Raw genomic sequence first — 27,100 nt, 5'->3', positions numbered from 1 at the left:
GGAGGTGGTCAAGAAAGGAGGGTGTGTCACTCATCTGCTTGCTTAATCATTTACTTCTTCAGTCCTTCATCTGTTCATTCACTCATGTGTGCATTCATGGAGTTTTTCATTTCTTAATATATCCATATGTTTGTTCATTTATTCACTTTTGAAGCCTTTGTCTTTTAAATCAGCTACTGTACATATCTTTGAAGAACTAAAAGAAACCATATCTAAAGTATTAAAGAGAGGTATGATGACAACGACTCATCAAATAGAGAATATCAATAAAGAGGTAGGTAATATAAAAATTCTGGAGTTGAAAAGTACAGTAACAAATTTAAAAATCACTAGAGTGATAAGGCCACATATTTGAGCTGGTGGAGAAAGAATCAATGAACTGGAAGGTAGGACGATAGAGATTATCCAGTCTGAAGAACAGAAAAATAAGGAAGAAAAACTAACAGGGCCTCAGAAACCTGTGGGACACCATCCAATGTACCAATATATGCATAATGAGAATCCCAGAAGGGAAAGGGGCAGAAAAATCCTTGAAGAAATATGACCAAAAAGTCCTAAATTTGATGGAAAATGTTAATCTGCACATCCAAGACACTAAACAAACTCTAAGCAGGATAAATTCAAAGAGCTCCACACCTAGACACCGGTACTCAAACTGTTTAAAAGGCAAAGGCGAAGAGAAAAATTTGAAAGCCAGCCAGAGGAAAACCACACATTATAAGGAAATCTCAGAAGGATTGTCAACTGACTTCTCATCAGAAACAATGAAGGTCATCCATCCCTCCCTCTAGCCAACCACGTCTCTGCTCTCATCCATTTGCCTATAGCCATCCATCTATATACATATCCACCAAATATCCATATTAACAGATCCTAGATCCTTTCTCTCATCATTATTTACTAATACACCTATTCATTCATTCATTCATTCATTCATTCATTCATGCAACCAACCAACAGTTACATAACCAATACTACAGCTGTTTAAGATTAGGAAATCTTCAGGGAAACTTCAGGAGAAGTCTCAAGAGAAAGTTCGGGAGGAGGGTTTTATGATCCCCTCTCCTTACCACAGTGAGCCAGCAGGTCTTGATGAAATTCAAGCAAATCCTGTCGAATCTCTTCAGGAAGAGGACAATCTTCCACTTCCTCACCATCTTTGAAGTGCACTAGCATGTTGATCTAGGAGAAGGTCAAAGGTGAAAATGAAGGTCAGAGGCCCAGAAAAAGAATGTTGTGGTCAAGGATCAAAGACCTTACTGTGAGTCCCTGCCTAAGGTCGTGATTCGAATGTGAGTTAATGAAGAATATCTGGGAGACTAGAGGTGTGAAAGAGGTCAGGGTCAGTCTGGATGACTTAGAGGTCAGGTCGATTCAGAGAGAGGCAAGAGAGTAAGAGATAAGCAAATCAGTAGGGTCAGAGATCAAGCACAGAGTAATCAGAGTAAGGGAGGGGGTGAGGCTGGGGTTTAGACAATAAGGCCGACTGGGGCCTGGGGTCAGAGGACCTGCTCCTGGGGTGGCGAGCGGAACTCTCGGGTACGTCGGGCAGTCTCAGCTGCAGACATGGTGAAGGCTTTCATGAGGAGGTTGTAGCGGTCTCGCTGGTTGCCCTGGAGCCTGTCCACATAGCGCTCTGCAAAGGCTGCCAGAGACTCTACGCGGTGCTGCAGCTCTTGGTCACAGAAATACTCCAGTAGGTGGCACATCTGTGTGGACAGCCATGCATAGGAGGGATGGTAGTGACACCATTAGGAATTCCTTGAAATTTTTCTTGCTCTCTCTCCCCTCTCCATGGCTCTGCCCTGGTCCAGCCACCACGTCTTGTGCCTGGATCCTTAAGCCAGACTTCTCCAAGGTCTCATCCCTCTAATTCACATCCCATTTGGAAACCAGAGAGATCATTTCGAGCCAGCAGCACTCCACTGCTTTATGCACTCCCACGGCTCCCCACTGCCTGGGGACACGCCCAGGCTCACACTTTACTGGACCTTGTGCCTCTCAGCCCAGATGGATGGAGGGAAATGGGAAGAACTAGCCCACCTGTAATTTCACAGACTCTGGCAATTTCATCTGGAGCAGCCCTTCCTCCAAGCTTTCTTCTTTTTCCCCTTCTGCTGTCTCCTCTTCCTCCTTTTCTTCATCTTCCTTCTCCTGTGCCTCCTCCTCCTCATCCTCCTCCTTCTCCTCTTCATCTTCCTCTTCCTCCTCCTCTTCCTTTTCCTCCTCCTCTTCCTCAGTGAATACTTCAGGCTCAATCATTTTCAATATCTGTTTCACATCCTCGTCACCAAAGATACCCATCACCTACAAGAGAAAGCCTGGGTCCTTCACCGCAGCCTGCAGAGCCTCCATAATTAAGTCCCCTTTCCGTACCTGCTTCTTCTGCACTTGCCAGATTCATTCCTGCATTGGCTATATGGTCCCCCCCCACAGGCAGGAATGGCATCCCCCCGCCTTGCCATCCATCTTCCTTAAGATTTCTCCAGATCCACACCCTGTGTCCCACCAACATGGCCCAGACTATATATACAAATATGAGCACCTCTTTCTTCACAAGTAAGTATCTTTTTGCCTAAGCTTGAGCATATGTGACTCTGGAACACACCTATACCCAATGGAGGCCTTTATGACTCCTAGCATATGCCAGCTCTCAGTCAACATAATGAAAATGCTAACAGATGGAAGGAAAGTGGAAAAGGGAAGAAGAGTTGGTTAAGGAAGAGAGAGATGGATGAATGGGAGAAGGACAGGGTTGCTGGGTGGCTGAATTAATAGATGGAATAGTAGGAGTTTAAAGGGGAGATGGGTGGAGGGGTGGGTAATGGATAGAGAGGTGAAAGTAAAAGTGGAGAAAATATGGGTGGATGGATGACAAATGATAAATGATGCATCGGGGGGTAGGTGGATAGGTGGTTTGATAGATGCACGAGCAAGTAAATTAGTAGATAGGTAAATAAATAGATGGGTAAATAGCCATGAGGAGGTTAGAATGGATGGATGGTGAATAGGTTCATGTATAAAAAGTTGGATAGATGGATATATAAATGAGTTATTAGAATGGGTATATGAATGAAAAGGTACATGAAATAAAGAATGAATAGAAGGTTGGAGAATGGGTAGATTGGTGAGTGGATGAATGGGTGTAGGTGGCTGGATGGATTTGTGAGTAGGTGGATTGGTATGCATGCATATGAATAGAGAAATGCATGAATGGATGAACAGGTATGTAAAAGATGAAAGAAAGGATGGTCTGTAGATGGGTGGATGGATGGATGCACAGGTGGAATGGAAGATGACGACCAGTTGTATAAAAGGAAATATAGATTAATAAATAAATGGCTAGATGGATGAATGGGTAGATGGACTGATTGTATGAATAAATGGAAGGCTGGATAGAAAACTAGATTGAAAGCTGGATAGATTGGGAATGGCTGGATGGATGGCTGGATGGGATAGGTGGATGGATGGCTGGCTGGATGGATATGTGGGTGGAAATGGAAGGATAAATAGATATAGATGCATATGGGAAGATAGGGGTATGTTTGAATGAACAGATGGTTGGATGGATGGAAGGGGAGTGGAGAATGGATGGATCGATGGATGGATGGATGATGGCTGGTTGGATAGATGAATAGAAAGAAGAGATTAATAAACATGAACAGATGACAGATGAATGGATTGAAGAAAAAGTGAATGAAGCATGAATAAATGATTGAGGGAAAAATTGAAAGGTGGAGGATGTATGGATGCGGAGACAAATGGGTGGTTGGATGTATAAATCGGAGGGGGGTTGATGTTTGTATGAACCAATTATTTGAAATGTGGAAGGGTGGGACAGAAGGAAATAGGAAGAAGCCATTACCAGCAGGGTGGACACAAGCTTGAGCACGGGCACAAACTGGAACTCCACAGACCCCCCAACAGGGTCGCGTGCGTGCTGGCCGCCATCTCGCACCGCCTCCCCCAGCATCCTCAGCGCTTTGTCCCTCAGGGCCTCCAGAGGGATGCTGGGACTGAGGCGGGCAGGGGCTTCTGCCACCCCAGCAACTGGCAGGGCAACCACGAAACAGGGGGGTGAGAAATGGTGTGGAGGCCGCAGCGAGGTGGTGACGCCAACGCCAGGCAGGCCGTGGCGGCGGGGCCCATTATCTGTGCTTTTTGCAGATGGGAAGAGTGTGATGGCGCGGGTCTCAGGCGTGAGGGGTACGATATACTCGGAGAGCATAGAGCGGCGGCTGCGGCAGGCACTTTCGAGGTGGATGCTGATGAGGAGGTCGTAGTAGCCAGCACGCAGCGGGCCAGGCAGGTGCGCGTCCTCCAGCGCGTGCAGCAGCTGCGCCTGGTCCACGTGGCTGCACAGAGCATGCGCCACGCGGTTGTTGCCTAGGGCGCACACAGCGCGATAGAGGCGGAGGGTGTGGGAATGGAACCGCTGCAGGTTCAGGCGCTCGGACAGCTCCAGGATGTCCATGCACCTGCAGGGGAGATGAGCCACAAACAGGGACAGAGCGGGCAGAGGAGGCGGGAGACAGACGCGGACCACAGAAAGGAAAAGAGGCTTTTAGGTGAGTGTTGCTGGTCCCAGCAGGGAATTCCAGTGTTCTGCTGGGCCAGGGTTATGTGAGGTCTGTAGAGCTGGGTCTAGGAGTCTCTCAATGGTTCTGGAAATCTCTAAGGGGTCTGAGGAAGCCCTGAGAAGGTCTGGCGCTCTCAGGTATCACACTGCACAGAGAAGATCTGGTGAGATGTACCTGGGAAGCTGGGATTGGGCCTGAGCTCCTCTCTGGCAGGTCTGAGTACCTGGGTAATGTCTGAGCACCACTGGAATGTAAATGCCACTGGGGCAGGATATTTCTGCCTGTTTTTTTTTCTTCTTCTTCTTCTTTTATTTTGTTGCTATATTCCTAGCACCTAACTAAGCAAGGTTTAGCATATGGTAAGTGCTCAATAAATGTTTATCACATGACTAAATGAGTGTGTCTAGGCCCCTGAGGATGAGTCTGAGCCCACTGAGTTGTAGATGCGCATTACTAGAATATCTTTTCACAAGGGCTTGGTGTCTCGAGCCCAGAATGACACCAGTCACATAGGAATTTAGAGCTGTTTGTCGAATGAATGAATAAAGGAAAGATGAGACATGTCAGAAGCCACCCGGGGTGAGCCTGAGATCCCAGACTGTCCTCAGTCCTAAGAGCATTCCTGCATCCATGCAAATATATCACCACCCAAGTGTGTCTGGGTCACCTGGAGTGGGTTGGGGAGCTCCACGGAACACATCCAAAGTTCCCGTGGGTGTGTCTGAGAGGCCCTGGGATACATCCAGGCCTCTCTGAGTCATGTCTGGGACACTTTGAGGTGCACTTGAGGCCCTAGGGTGTTGTGTGGGCTCTTCGATGTGGGTCTGGGCTCCCTATGATGGGTTTGGAGCCCCATAATGTGGGTCTGGGACCCTGAGATGTTGTCTGTGGTCTACTGAGAAAGGTCTAGGGTCCCCTGAGATAGGTCAGGGGTCCACTGTGATGGATCTAAGGAGCCTTGGGGTGTTCTCTGGGGCTAGTAAGGTAGGTCTAGGGCCTTCTGGGGTGTTGCCTGGAATCCTGAGGTAGTGATGGGGGGCACTGAGTTGGACCCAGGCCTCAGGGGGCTTGCAGAACCTCCCCCAATCCCAGGGTGGTTGGGCTGGCCCTGACCGGTTCTCCTCAGGGATGTGCAGTGCCATCATGATCAGCGGCTCCTGGCACTGCACGGCCCAGCCCAGCCGCTCGCCGGCTCGCTGTGTCTCCACCTGCAGGAAGCGGTTGGGCATGCGGCTCCAAGAGATGGGCATCAGCATCTGCACCTCGAGCCGCGGCGGGCACTGTGGAGCTGGGTTCTTGCGCTCACTCAGAAACATGGCGGCCGACAGTGGCATGATGTTCTGGGGGCACAGGACATGGGTCAGGATTCCCAGCCCTCTGTCCTGCCACCCTGTTTCCAGGGAGATACCTCCTGGATGGCCCCCTCCCCTTTAGCTACTCTGCCAGCCTGACCTGCCACACCTCCTGCCTTGCCCCATCACTGCACTCTTACCTTCTGCTTCCCCAGCTCAAACTGGATGACATTCTGGTGGGTGGGCAGGACAAAGACGGCAGGAAAGAGCTTTGTGTTGGGTTCCACCTGGCAAGGGAGAAGAGGGCAGTGTGAGGAAGGGTGGACTCTGGAACCCAAACCCCAGGGGCTGACTGCCCTATCCCGATCCTGCTGGTGTCTGCAGATCCAAGCTCGGCCACTGCAGGCTCCACAATGGCCTTGAGGTCACCCTTGGGATGCACTACTTCTGATCCAGCTGGGACAACCTCCTCCAACTCCCCTGGGTCAACCTGTTGCCTGGGCCTCTGTGAACATCATGCCTCCTACTGAAGAGGAATTTTCCACTCAAAAGGCTAACCTTATAATCAGCTTTTTGTTCTGCTTCTGTAGATATGCTTGCCACATAGGCTGAAGGGCAGGTAACCTCGAAATTAACTAGAGGCTCATTCTCCCTTTTGCTTGTTCTGTCTAAATAACAGATGTATTGCCTAAGTTCCTGTCTGAAAATCTTGCGCTCTGTGACTGCCTGTAACCCATAGCAACTCCCAAGCTCTGTGACTCTCTGTAACCCATAGCAACTCCCATGGTCTGTAAAGCAAGGTTACCCCAGAGCTCAGGGCCCAGATCTTCAGAGTGCTAGCTCTTCTAAGACAGCTGGTGTAATAAACCTGATTTCTCCAACTCTCTGAGTGGTGCTTGGTTTCTAACCAGTCTGATTTTTCTGCAACACTACCACAAGTGCCATTCCTGTTTCTCTCCCAAGTGTACTCGTTCTCTAAAATCCAGAAAGTGCCCTCTGACTGCCCTTTCCGATCCTCCCAGTGGAACCCATCCAGCCTCCACCATCTGGGAAGCAGTTTTGCCCAAACCAAAGCTGATCTAATCTAACCTCTGGACCCAGTTTCCAGTTTCCAAGAAATACAAGAGACAGAGGAAAATGTTAAAATGACACCACAGAGATGCGGCAGCCAGATCATGTCTGTGGGAGACTAGGCCAGCACTGTTCAGACGGCAACATACACAAGAATCTCTTGGGATTTGTTAAAATGCAGATTTGAGTCAGTGGGTCTAGGGTGGGACCTAAGATTCTGAATTTTTAAAAAAGATTTTTTAAGTTACAGTTGACGTACAATATTATACTAGTTTCAGGTGTATAATATAATGATTAGATATTATATATCTTACCAAGGGATCACCCTGATAAGTCTAGTACCCATCTGACCCCACACAGTAATTACAATATTACTGACTATGCTCCCTATGCTGTACTTTACACCCCCGTGACTGTTTTTATAGCTGCCAGTTTGTACTTCATCCCCTCACCTTCACCATCCAGCCCCCACCCCGCTTCCAGTAGGCGACCATCAGGTTGTTCTCTGTATATGAGTTTGTTTGTGTTTTGCTTGTTTGCATGTTTTGTTTTTAGATTCCACATATAACTGAAATCATACAATATTTTTCTTCCTCTGTCTGACTTATTTCACTTAGCATAATAACTCTAGGTCCATGCATGTTGTCGCAAAGGGCAAGATTTCATTCTTTTTTTTTTGTATGGATGAGTAATATTATATTGTGTATATGTACCACACCTTCTTTATCCATTTGTAAATTGATGGCCACTTAGGTTGCTTCTATATCTTGGCTATTGTAAATAATGCTACGATGAACATAGAGGTGCATATATCTTTGCAAATCAGTGTTTTGGATTTATTCTGATAAATAATACCCAGAAGTGGAATTGCTGGGTAATATGGTAGTATTTCTCTTAATTTTTTGAGGAACCTCCATATTGTTTTCCATAGTGGCTGCACCACTTCGCAGTCCCACCAACAGTGCACATTTTTCTCCACATCCTCACCAGCACTTATTGTTTGTAGATTCATTAATGATAGCCATTCTGATAGGCGCATGATGATATCTCATTGTGGTTTTAATTTGCATTTCCCTGATGACTAGTGATGTTGAGCATCTTTTCATAGAGATTCTACATTTCTAACGAGTTCCCAGTTGATGCAGACTCTGCTGGTCCAAGGACCACATTTTGAGGAACAAAGCTCTAAAGACAGACAGCCTGGTTTCTTCGACAAATACATGTCAAAGAAAGAGGGTGGGGTGGATGGAGAAATATACATATGAAAAGAGAATCAAAGGACATCACAACTAATTAAAATATATGATGTAATTTTGATTCCAATTCAAACAAACAAATGGTAAAAAGACCTTTTTGAGACAGAAATCTGAACATGGCCTGGATATTTGATGATATTTAAGAATTATTACAGTTTTTAGAAGATGATAATAGTATTGCAGTTATGCTTTATCTTTTAGAGATGCATACTGAAAAGAGATGAAGTGATATGAAGTCTGGGATCTCCTTTAAAGTTATCTGGTTGGTGTGGGAGTGAGGGCGGGAATGAGGGTAAGGATGGAGGAAGACTGGCTGTGAACGGGTGATAATTAAAGCTGTGATATGGGAACATGAAGGCTCATTATGCTATTCTATTTTTGTATATTTTTGAAGTTTTCCATTCAAAGTAAAGTTTTTAAACATCCAACTTAGATGGATTAATGGATGGTAGATGAATGAATATGTGATAAAGCCAGTGTAGTAAATGTGGGTGGTAGATTCTTGGTAGTGGGTGTATGAGAGTTCACTGTACAATTCCTTTCATTTTGTGTTATGTTATAAACTTTCTGTAATAAAATGTTAAAAGGGAAAAGCCCACATTAGGATTCTGGCCCACCCTGATTGGCAACTGGTGGCACCCAGCCTAACAGGGGATACAGACCTCTCTCTAAGGTCAAGGCTCTGCCTCCTTATTTCTGGGCCTCAGTTCAATGGGTAGTTCAATGAAGAAGTCTCCCAGGGGCCTCCCAGTTCTGGCTCCTCCTGAGGGCAGACTAGGTGCTATTTTTGTCCCGTCTTTCTGGGATCTGGCCTCCAGGGGTATCTGAGAGGGCTGTCCCAGGATACTGGGACATAAGAGTGCTACAGCACAAGGCTGGTCTCACCTGGAAAAAGGTGTTGCTCTCCTTGCCATTGGCTGTAAAGGTCATTAAGCCAGTGGCCAAGTCCACCAGGCAGCCAATGACAAGGTCTGTGTGGCTGATCCGGCCCTGCTGCCCAGAGCTCACGAAGTCCCCGCCCCACACCATGTAGCAGTTGCTGCACTTGAGGCTGGAGGAGACAGAGGTGGTCAGTACAGAGATCCTCAGCAGAGGCTTTTGGACCCTGGACACCCACTTCCCTGAGCTCCTAGAATACCATGACCTCAGAGCCCATCCTCAAACTCTTACCACCTGCAGACATGCGCACTGAAGCTCTCACCCCAGACCCTGAGCCCCTTGGAGCTAGAATTCTTAGGAGCTGGTGGAGGATTCTGGAAGGAGGAGAAGGAAGGGGAGCAGGAGGAGAGAACAGAGGAGGGTGGTCATGTAGAAAGAGGAGGGTGAGATGACAAAGGAAGAGTAAACAGAAAAGAAGAAATGGAAAAAGGAGAGGAGGGAAAAAACAGAGCAGGAGCCATTGTAGGAAAATAAACAGGAAGAGAGGAGAAGAAGGAACATGAAATCTTCTGAGCCAGGTGCCCAGCGCTGACCTCCCACCCCCCACAGTGCCCACACCTCCCTGGCACCTGCTGTGGATGTTGCCTTGTTCGTCCCCCATCGTCACCGTCACTGCTCGGACCTTGCTGAGGTCGAAGTTCATGTCGTGCTGATGGTAATCGGGGGTGACCCAGCCCACCCACACGCAGCTGGGCTCCTGACCAGCAAAGACCCTCACGGAGTAATAGTACTGGAGAGACAAAGGAGGAACCAGCGGTCAGTTCAAAAGAAAGGTGACACAGGACTTCCCTGGGACTCTTAGTGGGTTTCTCTGGATTCTCAGTGTCTTCTGGTGGTTGAACAAGAAGTAGCCAGATTTGAGAACCATTGGATCTATGTCCTTTTGTTTCTGTATCTACTGAGATACTTCTAAATTTGGGAATCCTTTGGGACAATTTTGTTATATGCCCAAATTTGAATCCCTCCCTAGCTTACAGCAAAGTTATTAACAAAGACTGACGAATAGCTCACCGATTAGCTTCCAAATTAAATCACTTAATCCTGACAATCACCATCATGTTGGTATAATTTCTATTCCCATTTTGCTGATGGGAAAACCATGGAGCTTCCGTAGACAAGAAAACATACAGCGAACATGTGACTTACCTGAGTGGCACCCAGCTCACCTATGATCCCGACCATTAGGCCGTTTGTCTCAGGAAATATTCTAGATTTGGGGAATCTCAAAACTATATTGGGATAATTGTGAATTTTGGTTCCCAGGAATATACTAGAATAGCTATCAAATTTGGAGGTATTGAGTTTACATGGGTAAAGTTGGGGTCCCAAGTCCATATTGGTTTATCCCTTGAATTTTTGGATCCCTGGGAGTTATAGCAATGTGCCTTATAGCTTCACAGTGTTCCCAGCAATATTTAGGCCCCTAGCTCTATGGATTTAGGGGTCCAAAGGATTAAATCGGAGTGTGCTATATTTGGGGATCTCTGGTACATATCGATATGTTTCCAGGTACGGGCAGTTACTGTGGATCAGAGCATGGAATTTGGGAAGCTGAAGGGTCCCCAAAGTTGAAGGTCCCCAGTTCACACCGTGGTGGTGTTGAGGATGATCTCAGGGTCATCACGGTCATCGGCGGGCACCACTTCGCGAGGGAGTCGGGGCAGAGCAGGGGTGGCTGGCGTCTGAGTCATCATGGCGGCCTTCTTGGCCTTGAATAAGAACCTAGTGGTGGGGAGAGGTTGTGTAAAAACCATATCTCAAGCCCAGCCCCCCAACCTCCCCACCACAACATTCATGTCCCCCATCTGTTCTCCAAGGCCTTGCTTCTAGAAGAATGATTTCCAGCTGTGTCAGCCTAATCCATTCTGGAGGTGCTGTGCTTATGGATGTTTGGTAACTCAAATTCAGAGGTACCCTTTAGGGCATACAGTGGCTCCCCAAGTCAGCATTTCTCAGATAGGTGCTAAAGGAATTTGGGAAAGGTCAATTCTTCATGTGTGGCACCATCTTGTGCTCTGAAGGCAGGTAGAATCCTTGGAGACCCCAGCAGCAGCACCCCTGAAACTATGGTAACCAGAATCTTCCATTTCTAAACATCCCTCAAAAGACACAGAGCTACATCCCATTGAAAATCACCACCAAGGAAGTGGGAAAGCAGATTTCATTTCAATTCAAGTTTAATGCCTTTTGAAGGTCTCCCCTGAAGTAGTTTTTTGGGGGTACATTTGGGACACAGAAATGACCTTAATTTAGAAGGCCACTAGTGTTCACCAGGATACCTTAGGGTATGGTTAGCTCTCCCAAGAAAATAATATTCCCCCTTTAGTGTCCATGGTTAATGACTCCCATTGGGTGAAATGCTTTAAGGCCCACCAGGTACCCCAAGGACAGTGAACTTCTCCATAGGTATAGTATGGTACCTGATTTTACATTCTCAGGGAAATTAGAGCTTCTCAGGAAATATGGCATTCACTAGAGATATGAAAGGCTCTCTGAGTACTCTGACTCACTTAGAGTATATGGGGCCACTTTAGGATACAATGAGGTTTCTCAAATTATTGAGGCTACCTAACTGGGGTCCTGGACAGACAGCAGGCTCCATCCTGCCCCGCCCTTGACTCACCCTCTCTTCTTGTTCTTCTCTGTGGTGGCGTCCTTCTCATTCTCTGCCCTGACAGGTTGGGCCTCTACCCCAGCCTGGGAGGTGCCCCCAGGCAGCCCCTCTTTGGCAGTTCCCTCTTTGCCCCCTTCGGTCTCGCCCCAGCGCCCAGCAGAGCGGCGCAGGTTTTCATAGTCGGTGTCCGGTTCCGCTGCCCGGGCCTCATCCTCGGCTGGGGGCTGCAGGCCGGGGGAAGCCAGCGGGGTGGCCCCTGCAGTGCAGCGGAAGTGCTGGTGGAACTGGACTGGAAGGCTCAGCCGGAGGAAGAGCATCTCCACCAGGCTGTTCTGGGAGCCCCAGGTGCGGTGGCTCAGGCGCAGGCAGGGGGGAGTGTCCACAGTGCCGTCCACACGGGCCACCTATGGGAGGGGCAGGAAGCACGGAGCTTGGTGGGTGGGCTAAGCTATTGTCCTAAGCCTGGTTTCACACAGAGCAACCATTAGGCCTTAAGAGCACCTGTGAGAGAGTCAGCCAAAGGTATCCCCTCCTCTGGGTGGGTGAGCTCCCCATGGGGCACACAGCTTGACCAGAGGGTATGTTCAGCCCTCTGTCAACCTTTGTCTGGGCACCTAGTGCAGTGGCAGTCCTGGTCAGACACTAGGATCACTTGGGGAGCTTTCAAAACCTACTTATGCACAGGGCTTACTCCAGACCAAGTCATCCCCCCACCCATCCATCAATCCATCCATCCACCCACCTATCCACCTGTTCACACATCTATCCACCTATCCACCTGTCCATCCATCCACCTGTCCACCTGTCCATTCTACAAATATTTACTGAGTACCTACTTTGTGTCAGGTACTGTTCCAAGTGCTGGAAACACAGCAGTGGACAAAACAAAGACCTTGCCATCCTGATCTCCAGGGAGAGCAGCCCAGAAGGATTAGAGTTATGCAAAGCCTCCCCAGAAAAATTCTTGTTAAACTTGTATGTGGAAATATGACACTCAGAAAAGTGCACACATCATAAGTGAACAGGAAAGTGAGTTTTCAGAGCAAACACGCCTGTGTGTCCAGCACTCAGAAGGAGAAACAGAGCACAGCCAAGCCCCCTGGAGCCCCCTTGCTGCCTGTTTCGTCACCACCTTCCCAAAGACCATGAGGGATTCTGGCCTGAACGAGAGACTGGAACTGGTAGAGGACAGATGCATGTCCTGTGCCCTCTAAGTACAGACTCTCAAAAGTTTTCTGGAGACTCCGTAACCAGATGGAGCAATTTCCCTTCTTTGATGCCCTCTCTAAATTGACCTCCTCAAGGACTGATTGCTGAGATAGACCTCTGTGCTCCTCACCAGCCAAAGAATTCACCCTAAAACTGTATAACCAAAGTTGGCTGTTCTCACACTGTCTGTGGGGTCTCCGCTCTCTCATAAATCCTGTTCGGCCTTTACTTCTTGACAACAGTCCATTGACTGTCTCCCTCCTGTGATCTGTGCGCGAAGTAACTAAATGTCTATGAGTTATTTTCAAAGTAACACTCTCCTGACTTATCAAACCACAGATTATCTTTGCCTGTTCTTGATCTATGTACAGATGGAATCCCATAGTCTGTGCTCTTTTTGCGTCTGACTTCTTTTAGTTATGTCTGTGAGAGTCATCCATATGGTTGTGTGTATGTGAGTTTATTCGTTCTCACTATCATCTAGCGTTCTGGTCTTTGGGTTGAGAACATCATCTGGCAGTGGCAGGAATTGGGAAGTTCAGATCTATTCCAAATCCTCTCCTACCCCAGCTACCTCTCTGGTCTACCTGCCTCCACTCCTCCCTCCTACAATCCACTGTCAATAGGGACCTTTCCAACACCCAAATCAAAACTGGATATTCCCTGCTTAAAACCCTCCCATTTTTACTTTGTTTTAAAATGCCTCCCCAAATTACTTTGTAATTACAAAGAGAAGATAGTAACTTTTCAGTGCAGAAACCTGGCAGATAACATTTCAATCAAACAGTGAATGTTAACATGATTAGTAGTAATAAGATAAAGTGACATCAGATGCCTCCCGGTATCCTGCATTAGGCAGGGCACAGCATCGCTGCCAAGGTGTTCCTACCAAATATGCAGAGGCTGAACCTAAATATGAGGAAACATTGGACAAACCAGAATTGAGGAATAGTCTGCAAAATAACTGGCCTATACCCTTCAAAAAAATGTCAGTGCCATGAAAGACCAAGAAAGATTCGGAAACATTCTATTTTAAGGCTCAAAAGATGTAACAACTAAATGTGACATGTATTCCTGGATTGGACCATAAAAATAACAAAGGACATTATTATTACCATAATTTAAAATTTTTGAATATGGACTATAAATTAGGTGATAGTGTGTGTCAATGTTAAATTTTCTGATTTTCATAACTGTACTGCATGCAGCTCTGTAAGAGCATAGCCTGTTCTAAAGAAATGTACATCGAAATATTTGGGGGTAAAAAGGCATGATGGCTCTGACTTACTCAGATGATTCAGAAAAGAGAAAGAGGAAGATTATGTGAGAGAACGATTCGAACAATGCCACAGATGGGAAAACTGAGCCTCAGCAAGAGATGGTCACATGCCCACAGTAAGAGGCCAAGTCCGGGTCAGTCTGATTCTAAGGCTGAGCCTCAGTCGCATAGAACTCCAGTTGTTTCCGGGAGAGAAGGACTATCACTTCGGGCTATGTGGGGTACCTATGGTCAGAGTGTGACCTTGGGTTAAACCTTGGGAAAGAGAAGCACTAGAGGCTAAAAATCAGGATGTCCGGATTAATGAAGAACTACTAAAAACAAACTAACAAACAAACATAACAATTAGTAAGGAAGCCGTTAAAATGTACCCAAGGATTGATATTTCTTTACATCTTGTTCTAGGATCAGATCATTATAAGGACTGGGAATTTCCACTGGGGTCACTTAATCCAGCATCTCTTTTCTCTCTTCCCTCACTTTACAGGCGAGGTACCCAGAGCTCAGAAAGGTTATGGTTTGCCAAGGTTACACCCTGCAAGGTAGCCCTGGGAGCCCATTACCCCTGTCACCCCCTGGTACACAGCTTGTGGGCTAACGTGGAAGGAAGGGAGAAACTTAGGGAAGAGAACTGTGAGAAGAATAAGGGTTGGGGCAGAGCAGAGGGTATTAAGTGGAGTCAGTCCTCACCTCATAGTGGGGGTGCTCAAGGGGCACAGCCTCAAACTGGGGAAGGCTTTTGCTGAACCAGGTGGTGACCGGGCGCTGCATGTTGATGGCGAATGGCTCGAAGCCTTCTTGGAGACCGCAGATGGCAAAGAACCGCAGGGAGCTCACGTCCTGACCCAGATTCAGGTGACCCACCTGGCCAGGTCCCAAGCTGCACACGGGCAGGAAGCCTGGTGGGAGGGGGTGGATGGGCAGGAGTGAGCATAGGCAGTCAGGGGGAGAGGTACTGTGAAAGGAAGCAATGGAAGAGTAGGAGGTTGGAGGGGTCAGTGTAGGGTCAGGTGAGGTAGAAGAAAACCAGAAAGGGGCCGTGAGGCCAGCCCTCACCGTCCCCAATCTCAATATCCCGGAAGGCTGTTTCGGAGCCTGAATCGGACATGAGGATCTCGCCATTGAGGGTGAAGATAATGGTGTTCTCTGTGAGGTCGATCATGCAACCCACGACATCACCCGACTGCCAGGGGCGCCCAAATGGTTCACTGCCCAAGTGCCAGCGCTGGCCCTGTGAAGAGGCAAGGGGACGTCGTGGTGTGGGAGAGACATATAGAGAAATGGAGATGTACAGAGAAATGGAAGCAAGGAGAGACATGTAAAGATACACATGCAAGCCAGTGAGACAGAAGAGACGTCACCCCCACAGTGTCCCCCATCTTTTCCCACATTTGCATCTATGATCCAGAATGTAAAGGACAGGTTTTCATGCTGTCGTTTCCCACTAATCTCTGTATCTCATCCCTTCTGCCTGGGTTCTCTGCAGTGTTCATGGCTGAGGCTGGGGTTATGCAGATACCCAAAGCAGAAGTGGGGACTTCGGGGCAGCAGCAAGTAGAGGAATAAAAGGGAAAAAGAAGCCTATCAGTGTCCTTCACATAGACCCATATCTACCCACATGCCCCCCAAATAGGTAAATGAATAATGAGAAGGATGGATGGGAGCAGGGGTTTGGCTGGATGAAAGATTAGAACGAAAGTTGGGTTTACATGTATTAACAGGGAAGGAAGAAGGTAAAGACAGACAAATAGATAAGTGGATGTATGTGTGTATGGATGGAAGAGCAAGTATGTGAATGGATGGATGGGTAGATAAATAGATGAATTGATGAATGCTGTGGGAGAGACTACAGGGCCTGGCAGGATGGAGCCCAAGGAAGTACCTACACGGTGCCCGTTGAAGACATAGGCCAGCTCATCAGCTCCCAGCTCCACGTCAGGCCGCAGCTCGGGCCTCGCCCAGCCCACTCGCATCTCGCCCGTGGTGACCGCCTCAAACTCGAAGTACCAGCGGCCGCTCTGCACCACATAGGATTTCTCTGCCCGGAAGATGCGCACGCGGTCCCAGCGAGACTGGCTCTCCACCAGACCTACACACGGGGCCAGGCAGAGTCAGAGAGACTGGGTGGGGAGTGGATTCCCAAATACCAAGAGGATGATGGGAGACACCAGAGAAGGGAAAGACCTTGAGCGGCTTGGGGGAATAGGGCCAGTTTCTTGGTGTTAGAGGAGAAGAACTGGGGGATCTCAGACTAGTCAGAGAAAGGCAGGAGGGACCTACTGAGTGAGACTCCTTCCTTTTTGTCTTTAGCAGCCAGAGCTCTCACAGAAGATACTGACAGACATAGAGGGAGACAGTTGGGTTAGTCATGGTCATAGTCTGGCGTAAGGGTCAAGATTAAGTTCGAAGTTTAGAATCAAGGGTTGAGAGCTGGATCAGAGAGAGGAAATTAGAGTTAGGATCAGGGAAAGGATAGAAATTGGGGTTGAGACCAGGGGTTGAGAAATTGAACTGGGGACCACAATCAGGGTTAGGGATCAAAGTTAGGTAATGGATGGGGTTAGAGGCTGAATCTTTGGTTGGGTGGCTCCATGTTGTAGCTATAGTCCAGAGGTTAGGGGTTAAGGGGTCATAGCTGGGGGGGCAGGGTCAGGGACTGGAATCAGAGGTCAGAGGTCAGGGTCAGTACTACTCACTGGGCTCCTGGTCTGGCAGCTTGGTGTTGTAGCCATAGCCCAGGCAAAGCTTGAGTTAGGTCAAGGTCAGTAGTCAAGATAGGATTCAGGGTCCGGGTCAGAGTAAGGGTCAGGGTTGGGGAGAGAGGATCATTGTTGCAGATGTAGCCCATCCAAGGACTGAGTTGGGTCAGAGATCAGTGGTCAGGGTCAGGGTAGGCGCCAGGGTCATGGGCTAGAGGTCAACACTCACTGGGCTCCTGGTCAGGTGGCTCAATGTTGTAGCCATAGCCCAGCAGGGTGCGCACGGCCTGGCAGAGGCTGTCCCTGTTGCTGCGCTTGGTGGCCTCGTCCAGTAGGCGGTAGGGCACGAGGCGAGGGTTTCGGCGTGCGGGGATGTCCTGCACAGCACTGTAGCTCCAGCCCTGGGCCACACGGTCTCGTGCCCACACGTTGTGCCCATTTTCTGCCAGCCTGTCCACCAACGTCGTCTGCGCCGGTGTCAGCCGCACGTGGCTCAGGTCCAGGGGCGCTGGTTTGTACCCATTGCTCATCATATACCTGTGGGTGTGGCGGGGATGGTGAGGAAAGCTCCCCCTCCACTCTGGGCTCTAACTGACCCTTGTTCCCAGGATCCCAGGAGCCCTGAGTTTGGGAATTTCTGGCCTTTGATCTCTGACATGAGGGTTATATGACTCCCTTGAATAAGCTTTGAGATACCTGACCTCTGAAACCCAGGATCCTGTGACCCTAGCAGTGGCTGTGACTTCATTGACCTCTGGCCTCTGTGACCTTTTCATTTTGATTTTGGGAGCTTCATCTCTGACCCTGGAATGATCTGACCTCTTACCTCCAGTTTTGAAGTTTCTTACCTCTGACCACAGGACCCTATTGCTCCAGACCCCTGGGAGTCCTTGACCTCTGAAACCGAGCCTCTATCACCAAGACCTTTGACCTCTCACCTATAATTTTAGTATCCCTATAACAACTTCTTATCTCTTTCCATTGATTCCCTGGCCTCTAACTTAGAGAAACAACCTCTGCTCTCTCATTTTCCTGCCTCCATGGTAGAGTCTGACCCTGGGTCTTGACTCACTCCCACTCTCTCTGAAACTCTTGGCTTCACAACTCTAACACCCACCTGGAACACTCACCACTGACTCCAGAGCCCTGACCCCTGACCCTATGACCTTCACTCTAACCTGCAGCCCCGTCTTCTCTGACCCCAGCCTCCCCACAAGACCCCTCAACCACCCAGCCCTCACCCAGGTGGCACCCTGCTGCCCGCACTCACGTCTTGGGGAGTTTCGTCTTCTTTAGGTTGTCCTCTGCCTTCTCATCTGCCATGCCCACGTGGCAGCCCAGCGCCAGCAGTGTCCTGGGGTGGGGGCAGGGCGGGGGCAGGAGACAGTCATACCACACAGCCTCCTTCCCCTGGCCCCTCCCCCACAGCCCCTGTTGCCTCATCTGGAACTCTGGCTCTCTCCATAGCTCTTCCCAGGCTTTCTGGGTGTCTTTGACCCCCACCTTTCTCTCTTAGTCTCTCTCTGACTCCTGTATTTCCCTGTTTCTGTCTCTGTATCTCTTTGACTATGTCCATCTTTTCCCATCTGCCTCTTTCTGTCTCTTTCTGCTTCTCTCTCTCACTTGTTGACCATCCCACTTTCTGCCTTCCTCTGCCCTCTGTCAGTTTCTGCCTCACAATCTCTTCCTTCTTCTCTCTCTGTCTCTCATTTTGTCTCTCTCTCATCCTCTCTCTCAGTCTCTGTCTAACTCTTCCTGTCTCTCCTTGCCTTCCTCCCCATCAGAAAGTGGGCCCAGCCCCCAGCTCCACGGTGTCCCCCTCACTTGAGCGTCTCCCCTGACATCTGCAGGTTGTAATTCCTCTCCGGCTCTGGTAGGCTGTGGAAGTTCACAAGACATGGGTGCAGCCTCTTATTGTCATCCCGAACCTGGAGAAACCCCGGGTCAAGTCTTCCGTTCCTCTTCCCTCCCCCCAACACTCTCAGACTACAACCCTTGACCTCCCCCCTTAGTTCTGCTATCCAAAACCCAAGGACCCCCCAGTGCCCAAAAGGCCCTTCCCCCAGCCACTGTCCCCTCCCCGCCTGACTCCCTCACCGGGCCATAAGTCCATCCCTGCTCAATGCGAGTCAGTGCCCAGAGTTCATGAATGTTCTCTGCCAGCTTCTCCCGAATACGCTCCAGATGGGGAGGCAGGACAATCTGGGGGCAGGGGATGTTCATGAGTCTCTGAGTTCCCTCCAGCCTGCACGGTGACCCTTCTTGTAGAGAACAGTCCACCAGCACACTCCTCTGACCTCGCTTGCTATTCTGAGCCCTGCTCCCCATCACCTCACCCTGACTGCAGGACTGACACCCTGCTGCGTAAGGACTTAGCATCGTCAGAATTAAGGGATTACCTGGGAATGCGTCTATCTCCCCCATGTCCTGGGAGCTCCAAGAGGACAGGACCTGGAGCCTCCTAAGTTTCTGCCTTTTTCTCAGGCCTGCCCAGCCTAGAGCTGGGCCCAGAGGAGATGTTTAGGAAATATTTGCTGAACAAATGGATGAGTCTCTTTCCTTTTCCTGTACAGTGAGGATCTGAACATTACTTAACTCATAATACTTACTTCATAAGGATTCAGTGAAGTCATTTCCATAAACTACTAAATGTTTTGTAGTTTATAGAAATGCCTGACACATGGTAGATGCCTAATAAACATTACATTGTTGCTGTTCCGCAGGCAAGAAGTGGTGATGCTTGGGTCCGGGTGAACAATAAAAAGGAGAGGAAATGGATGGAGTGACATCCAAGAAGCCAAATGAATAGTTCATGAGGCTGATAAGGGGGGACAAGGGGGAAGGAGACATCCAGGAGGAGGTCCAGGGCTCTGGCCTGGCTACAGGAGGGACTGCAAGTTCATCCTAAAATAATATTACTACTACTACTGACAGGAACTGTATTGAGTACTACTATTTACTTGGGACTGTATTAAGCCCTTCACATACATTAATTCATCTAATCGTCATGGCAACGCTACAAAGGAGGTTCTATTGTTACCCTCTTTTCCTCGGATGAAGAAACTGAAGCACCCAGTTTCCCAAGTTGCCTAAGTGACACAGTGAAAATCAAACCTGATGGTCAGGCTCTTGAACATGACTTACTTCTGCTCCTATAGGGACATGCTTGGAAGGAAAGCAGAGAATTTGGGTTGGGATAATAGGAGTGGAAGAGGCCTGGGATAGAAGAGGTGCCCAACAAATTGTAGGCTTTGGAATCAGACAACCTGTGTTCCCATCAGTATGACTTGTACTGGGTGCTTAACCTCTCTGGGCCTTGCTTTCCTCAACTGTAAATTAGGGGTAATAATAGTCCTTTCTTTAGGGAGCTATAGTGAAGACTCCCTGAAACTGGGAGTCTGCCTTGAAAGAGTTCTTTGTCTCCTCTCTACCTCAGTTTCCCTACCTGTTAAGCAATAAGGCTCCCAATTTCCAGTTCAGCTTCCCCTCCCCCCTCCTAAGGAAGTCTACCTCACCCAGAACTCTTGCAGGGCCAACAGTACCTGGACAGTGTCCACGGGGCAGGGCACAAAGTCGGTGTGTGAGAGGCAGCGGCTGGGGCCCACCAGGTGTGGCCCTCTTGGCCCCTCCCGCCGGTATTCCTTGATGGGTTCCAGGTGGAGTCGATCTCGAGGGAGAACAGCCTCATGGCATGGGGCATAGCCAGGCGGGGGAAGGAACTTAAATTCACCGTGGCGGCCACCAAGGAGGAACCGCACCCTGGATGGGAGAACAGGGTCACTGGTGGGGCAGCTTATAGGGAAGAGTCTATGCTCAGTGGGGGTGAGGGAGAAATCCTGGGATCAGTGGAAGGTTCTGGGGAGATCTGAGGTCACTGGGCAGTCATAGGCTAATGGAGGCCATTTAGAAGTCAGAAAGGAAATTCTAAGGTCAAAGAGAATATCCGAGGCCAATAGGAATCATCGAAAGATTAAAAAAAGAAAATGTAGGGTCATTGGGGAGTTAATGCAAGGTTACAAGAAGGCCTTTTGAGGGAGCTGGGCCAATAGAGTATTTGGAGATATTGTAAGGTTTTGGGGAAACCAAAAAGGAAGTGATTTGGGAGTCCCCAAGAATCTGGTATAACTGTGAGAAAACCATAATTGCCACTAAATAGTGATTGGGAAGTCATTCACAGAGCTTGAGGTCATTGGGAAAAGACTGAGTTATAGAGAGGTCTTTGAAATACTAGAGTCACTGAGTGGTCACTGGGAGATTATGGAATGACTGGAAGATCATTGGGAGATGCTGGGGTCACTGAGAACTTGTTAAGAACATGGAGTCGCTAGGAGAGTCCAAGATCATTAGGAGGGGTTGGGGTCATTAGAAGATCACTATCAGATTCTGAAGTCGTTTGAAGATCATTAGAATGGCATAGAGTCAGTCACTGGGACAGTCTGAGGTCACTTAAGAGATCACTGGGAGAGTCTGGAGTTATTAGAAGGTAATTGTGAAATTTTGAGGACATCTGGATGTCGCCAAAAGGACACGGAGTTGGGGAGAAACTGAGGTCATTGGGAGGGTCTGGGTCATTGGGAAGACACTGAGAGTGTCTGGGATCATGTAGAGGTTACTGGGACCTTCAAGGGGGGTGGTCTGACCAGTCAGTCCTGAGGGGAGGCAGCTGGATCCTGGCCTCAGATGAGTCTATGAGTGCTTGGGGAAGCTGTCTCAAGATAGTCCCAGGTCTGGGGACTGGCAAAGGAGCAACCCAAATCCTTACTTGACACCGGCTGAGAAGCTGACAACAGGGAAGAAAAGCCCATCAAGGTTGAAGGCCTCAAAGACACCCTGCACAGGACATCCATTGATGCGGAAGGAGATGGATGGAACACTGAGATCCAAGCAGCAACTGACCACATCCTCGGGGGCCAGGAGGTGCTGCCCTGGAGAAGTTACCAGCCGTGCCACATGTCCTGCACCAGGGTCACCAGGGAGGAGTCAGAAGTCAGAGGTCCCATTGGACCAATGATCTCGAGAGACAAGGGGCAGATAGATATTAAGGGATCCTATGGGGTCTGGATCCTGGAGACCCTAAGGTTAAGTGTTCCTATTGGAGGGTCTGATATCTCTTTGATCAGGGGCAGAGGTCGAGGTTCCCCTGAGGTTAGAATCCTGAGAGCTGTGGGACCAGAAATTAAAGCCCTCATGAAATTAGGATCCTGGACCCTTGGGGGTCAGAAGTCAAAGAGCAGAGGTCATAAATGGGCAGTTTTCTGAGATCTCTAGGGTTATATATTCTCTGGGGTCAGGGTTCTGGAGACTGTGAAGAAATGTGGAAGCTCCAGGGTTAGGGTCTTGGGAAATGAGGAATAAAGTGTCAAAAGTTTGTTTGTTTGGGGCATCAGGATCTCAAGAACCCCAAGGTGTGTGGTGAAAGGCTTGGAAATTCTGGGGTCAGTGGTCAGGGTTGAGGGTCCCCTGGAAGGGTCTAGGTACCTGTCCAGAGATGCAGCCCATCAAAGCCGTAGGAATAGAGATCGTCGCCAACCCCGTTGCCGCCCCAGCCCTCGCCGCCCCCTGGGTAGGGGCTGTAGCCCTCAGTGAGGGCCCAGCCCACCCGTAGGTGGGTGGCCTGAGCTGTCAGGAATGGAGCCACTTCATCCACCATCACCTCAAAGTACCATTTGCTGTATTGCGTGGTGCCCTCTGCTCGGCCCACAAAGATGTTAGGGCGGATGCTGCAGGAGAGACAAGATAGGAGAGGGCATGAGGGGGGCGGGGTGGAGGAGAAGAGAGCCAGGTTGTTGTGGGGTAGCAGGGAGAGGGAGAGAAAAAGAAAGATGGAGAAGAAAGAGATGTATACACAGGAAAAACAGAGAGGAAGAGACATGGAGATAGAGAGTAAGAGACAGAGAGAAAGCAGAGACAGAGACAGAGAGACATCAAAGACGGATAGAGAAGAGAGAGACAAGAAAGACAGATGGGGAAAACAGATAGACAGAAACAGAAACAGGGTGGGGGAGGGAAGGAGGGAGAGAGAGAGAGACAGAGAGAGAGAGAGAGAGAGAGAGAGAGAGAGAGAGAGAGAGAGAGAGAGAGAGAATGAGAGAAAAGACAGAGGCAGAAATGGAGCAGAGAGAGAGGCCAAGAATGGGGAGCCAGCTGAGCTGGGGCAAGAGCAGACATTTGTGAGGACTGGATGTTAAGTCCAGGGTGAGAGATGGAGGAAGGGACATCCACCTGAGTGTGGGGTCTCTGAGTTGCGGTAAGATCAGTGTGGGAACAGGGTTTAGGGGCCAGACCTGGTGACATAGTTGATGAGGTTTGTCTGGAGCAGAAGCTCGCGGCCAGGGAGTAAGTTCTCAGTAATGAGATCTTGATTGGAGCGCACAGCCACGCCATTACACACACACAGGGAACACAGCACATCCAGCACCTGGAGGTGAAGGTCAGAGGTTAGAATGCAAGAGCACCAGGGCAGGGGTTTAGGGGAGTCCCTAGGTGGGAAGCTAAGAGTCAGGGAAGGACATGGGGATTTTGACTGAGAGAAGGTGAATAAAGTGGGAGGTCAGGGATCACAAAGGTCAAGCATCAAAGAGATAGGTCAGGCGAGAGTCTGGAGCCATACAAGTTAAGGTAAAGCATTGGCAATATAAGAAAAAAGAGACTGGAATAAGAGGTAAGAGGTCAGAGGTCAGGGGAAGAGTGAAAAAGTCAGGTCAGTGAAAGAGCACAGGTGTCCGGATGAGATTTGAGATGGGCAGGGTTTGCAAACTTGTGTCTTCAGGGGCCAGATGGATTATGTACATCTGTGAAATGGTTACGAATAATGCATTGAGAACTGGTAGAGCCTGTGGCAAGGTGGAGAGCAATATGCACCCAATCTAAAGGGAATACAACTGGAAAATTATAGGAAATTTAAAACATATATTTCAGAGATCTAATGAAGCACATCTGTGGCCCAGAACCCATTTAAGAACCATGAGTTGAAGACCATTGTGTTGCAATGGGAGCACATGGAAGAGAAGTCCAGGTAAGAGTTAAGATGGGGGAGGAGAGTGGGGCGTTTTGGGACTGTGAGAAGAGGTCAGGGTTCAGAGTTCAGAGGATGATCGATAGGTCAGGAGTGAGGGGCTGACCTTGTGGTTCCTCCCATGTTTGTCCAGGAGTGAGATGATTGACTTGATGTGGTTCTCTTGGATGATGTTCAGGACCTCAGGACTCTCAATCAGGACACAGTATAGCACTTCCAGGATCCCTGCACGGATATCAGAGTGAGAGGTGAGATGGCTGCAGCCCTTCCCTCCCCCAAGTCCCTGTCCCTTCCCCTGGGTTCTCTTACCAGATGAGGCCTCCAGCCTATCCAGCTTGCTGACCAACCAATCCAAGTTGGTGGAGAAGAGGGCACAGTTGGTACGATTGCCACGGATCAGAGAAGCTGAGGATGTAAAGAGGGGTCAGACCCAATGGGACTGGGGACCTGGGGAGCTCTAGGGGGCTCAGGACTAGGGCCCCTTACCCAGGAGTTCATAGAGCAGGTTCACAATCTCTTTCCAGGACTCGGCTGCCTCCTCCCCGGCAAATTCAGCAAAGTGGGCAGCTGTGGTGTAGACATTTAGGCGGTCGATGCAATTCAGGACCAGGGAGAGCATCCCCTGAGGTGGGAAAAACAAAGGGGTCACCTCAGGAGTCCCAAGCCCCCCCTTCCTTGCCTTTCTTGGATTTACTAATTCTTATTTCTTCAACGACTAGTGACTGTGAGTTCCAGATCTAAACCGGCGCCATTAGCTCCATGTTCCCCTTCACTCCAATCACCCTCCTCTCCTCCTTAGCATCGGTCCTTGTCCTCTGTGCCTCTGTCCCCAACAGAACACAGCTTTATTAATACCAGGATTGAATTTGTGCTTCTCTTTCCATAGTTTTCTTTCTATCTTTTCCACCTCCAAGCACCCCACTCCTGGTCCCAGTTGGCCCACTTCACTCTCCAGACCAACCATCAGAGAGGTTTTTTCACTTTCACTTGTTTTTATACATTTTACTCTTTTATCTTATTTTTTATTGTGCATCATAACAGACAGACAGAAAAGCACATAAAACATATACAGTCAACCATTACTTGTGGTATCTGGGTTCTGTAAAGTCACTGTGAGTACTGAATTAGTGAATACACAACCATGGCTCCTGGAGGAAACGCAGGCAGTTAGTGCCTCTGAGTCTCTGTCACAACATTTTCATCAATCCATACACACTCTTGGTTTATGTGCGTTTCTGTTTAAAGGCAGTGATTTAATATGTATTTCTGATTCATTAACATTAAATTCACAGCTAACAGCACTCTAACTGATATTTGAATAAAGCTTATCTCACAGGCATTCTGTCAATAAGGCACATTACAGCTTCTTGTGCTTAGAACCCGACAGCAATTCAGCAGTACACATAGGGGCCATTTTATTTATTTATTTATTCATGTATTTATTTACTTATTTATTTATTCTCTCTCTCTTTTTATTTATTTATTTATTTATTTATTTATTTATTTATTTATTTATTTGCACTTAGGGGCCATTTTAAACAGCAAAGTCAACAAAAAGCCCCCAAATGCAAAAAAACATGGCACTAAACTTACAGTGAAAAGGACACTTGTTTACGACATGGGAGCTAAAACAAGAAGGCAGAGTGTCTCCTTGTTCAACCTCAGCCAGCAACATGCATGTCAGATGATTCAAATTTTTTGCCACTCTGCACATGGCCACAAATGTGCTGCTAGTATTAATTTGGGTATTACAAATAAATTTTAGAAAGCAAGCAAATTTTCAAATACAGAATCTGCACATGATAAAGATTGAATATGTATGTTTTAATAAACCAACGTCAAGAACACCTGTGTAACCATGACCCAGGCCAAGAAAGAGAACATTGCCAGCCACCCAGGAGTTGCCTGGATGCTGTTCTGATTACACAACTCTCTCTGCTAGGGATAAACCATCATCCTGACTTTTATGGAAATCCTTTCCTTGCTTTTCTATTTTTACCACCTATGTATGCATCAGTAAACCATCTAATTGACTTTTGCCTGTCTTTGAACTTGGGATATAAAGTAAGCATTCGTTTGTATATGGATTCTCTTTATCAATATTATGGTTTAAGATTCAAGACCATTGTTGCATGTGGCTGTTGTTTGTTCATCTTCACTGCTGAGTATATTCATACCCATTGTCCAGATATGCCACATTTGTGAGTTCATTCTAGTAATGTGGACATTTGCACTGTTTCTAGTTGTAGGCTGTTACAAACAGTGCTGCTGTGATGATTGTATCTATACCTTAGGGCCCATATCACCATGAAGAGAGGCAGTGTATCATGGTTCAGAGCACAACCAGGTTGGAGTCACACGGACTGGCTCTGCCACTAACCAGTTGTGACTTTAGAAACCTAACCCTCTTGCGGCTCCCAAAGCCCAAGTCCTCACCATGGCCTGGCCCTTGTCGCCTCTCCGCCCTCATCTCCTCCCACTCTGCCCAGCTTACTCTGTTCCAGTTGCACTAGCAGCCTCCTCGCTGTTCTGGAACACGCCAAGCACACCCCACCAAGGGCCTGAGCACTTGCTCACCCCTCTGTCTCTTCTCTATCCTTTCTCCACGTGGCGCCCTCCCTTCGTTCAGGTTACCTTTCTTGACCTCTCTATTTTATTTTATTTTAGTTTAGTTTTTTTAAAAAAAAATTTATTAAAATGTCGCTAACATACGATATTGTACTAGTTTCAGATGTGCATTGACCTCTCTGTTTTAAATTGCAACACCCGTAGCCCTCCTTACTGCTTCCCTGCTTTACTTTTCTGCTGAGCACTTATCATCATCTACTACACCATATAACTACCTTTTTTTTAAAAAAAAAAAAATAATAATTTTCTTATTGGCTATCTGTCCTCCGCACGTCAACTCCATAAGGACAGGGATTTTGTCCGTTTTGTTAACAGCCATATCTCCTTGCATATTTATTGAGCAAAAGAGGTTTTTGTAACCTCTCTGAGCTTCAGCGACCTATCTGTAATATGGAAATTACAATCCCCTATAGGGCTATCGGAGGATGTCATGTAGATAGAGCTCTTAAAACATAATAAGGGCTAAATTCAAGGTAATAATAACCGCTGACAGCATCTACTATGCGCCGGCTCTGTTT

General features: G+C 48.2%; 1 protein-coding gene across 3 annotated transcripts in view; it reads right to left on the bottom strand.

The window, feature by feature from the left end:
- RYR1 (ryanodine receptor 1) overlaps positions 1–27,100 on the bottom strand; it is a 106,321-nt gene that overhangs the window by 65,772 nt on the left and 13,449 nt on the right. For all 3 annotated transcript variants that reach the window (XM_036231615.1, XM_016165252.2, XM_036231616.1), the window contains 24 exons: positions 24,441–24,576; positions 24,264–24,359; positions 24,061–24,179; positions 23,224–23,357; positions 22,418–22,659; positions 21,702–21,894; positions 20,482–20,698; positions 19,037–19,141; positions 18,764–18,867; positions 18,210–18,293; positions 17,169–17,476; positions 16,127–16,329; positions 15,297–15,471; positions 14,931–15,139; positions 11,762–12,156; positions 10,728–10,860; positions 9,708–9,868; positions 9,085–9,250; positions 6,073–6,159; positions 5,694–5,920; positions 3,866–4,478; positions 2,044–2,307; positions 1,509–1,709; positions 1,071–1,182 (listed from right to left, as the gene is read on the bottom strand). In XM_036231615.1, coding sequence (XP_036087508.1) covers positions 1,071–1,182; positions 1,509–1,709; positions 2,044–2,307; positions 3,866–4,478; positions 5,694–5,920; positions 6,073–6,159; positions 9,085–9,250; positions 9,708–9,868; positions 10,728–10,860; positions 11,762–12,156; positions 14,931–15,139; positions 15,297–15,471; positions 16,127–16,329; positions 17,169–17,476; positions 18,210–18,293; positions 18,764–18,867; positions 19,037–19,141; positions 20,482–20,698; positions 21,702–21,894; positions 22,418–22,659; positions 23,224–23,357; positions 24,061–24,179; positions 24,264–24,359; positions 24,441–24,576 — 4,684 coding nt within the window. The remainder of the gene's footprint in view (positions 1–1,070; positions 1,183–1,508; positions 1,710–2,043; positions 2,308–3,865; positions 4,479–5,693; positions 5,921–6,072; positions 6,160–9,084; positions 9,251–9,707; positions 9,869–10,727; positions 10,861–11,761; positions 12,157–14,930; positions 15,140–15,296; positions 15,472–16,126; positions 16,330–17,168; positions 17,477–18,209; positions 18,294–18,763; positions 18,868–19,036; positions 19,142–20,481; positions 20,699–21,701; positions 21,895–22,417; positions 22,660–23,223; positions 23,358–24,060; positions 24,180–24,263; positions 24,360–24,440; positions 24,577–27,100) is intronic.

The sequence above is a fragment of the Rousettus aegyptiacus genome, unplaced genomic scaffold (genome assembly GCF_014176215.1).
Source record: "Rousettus aegyptiacus isolate mRouAeg1 unplaced genomic scaffold, mRouAeg1.p scaffold_m13_p_14, whole genome shotgun sequence".
In the NCBI taxonomy this organism is placed as follows: domain Eukaryota; kingdom Metazoa; phylum Chordata; class Mammalia; order Chiroptera; family Pteropodidae; genus Rousettus; species Rousettus aegyptiacus.
This window is presented reverse-complemented; position numbering and strand designations above follow the sequence as displayed.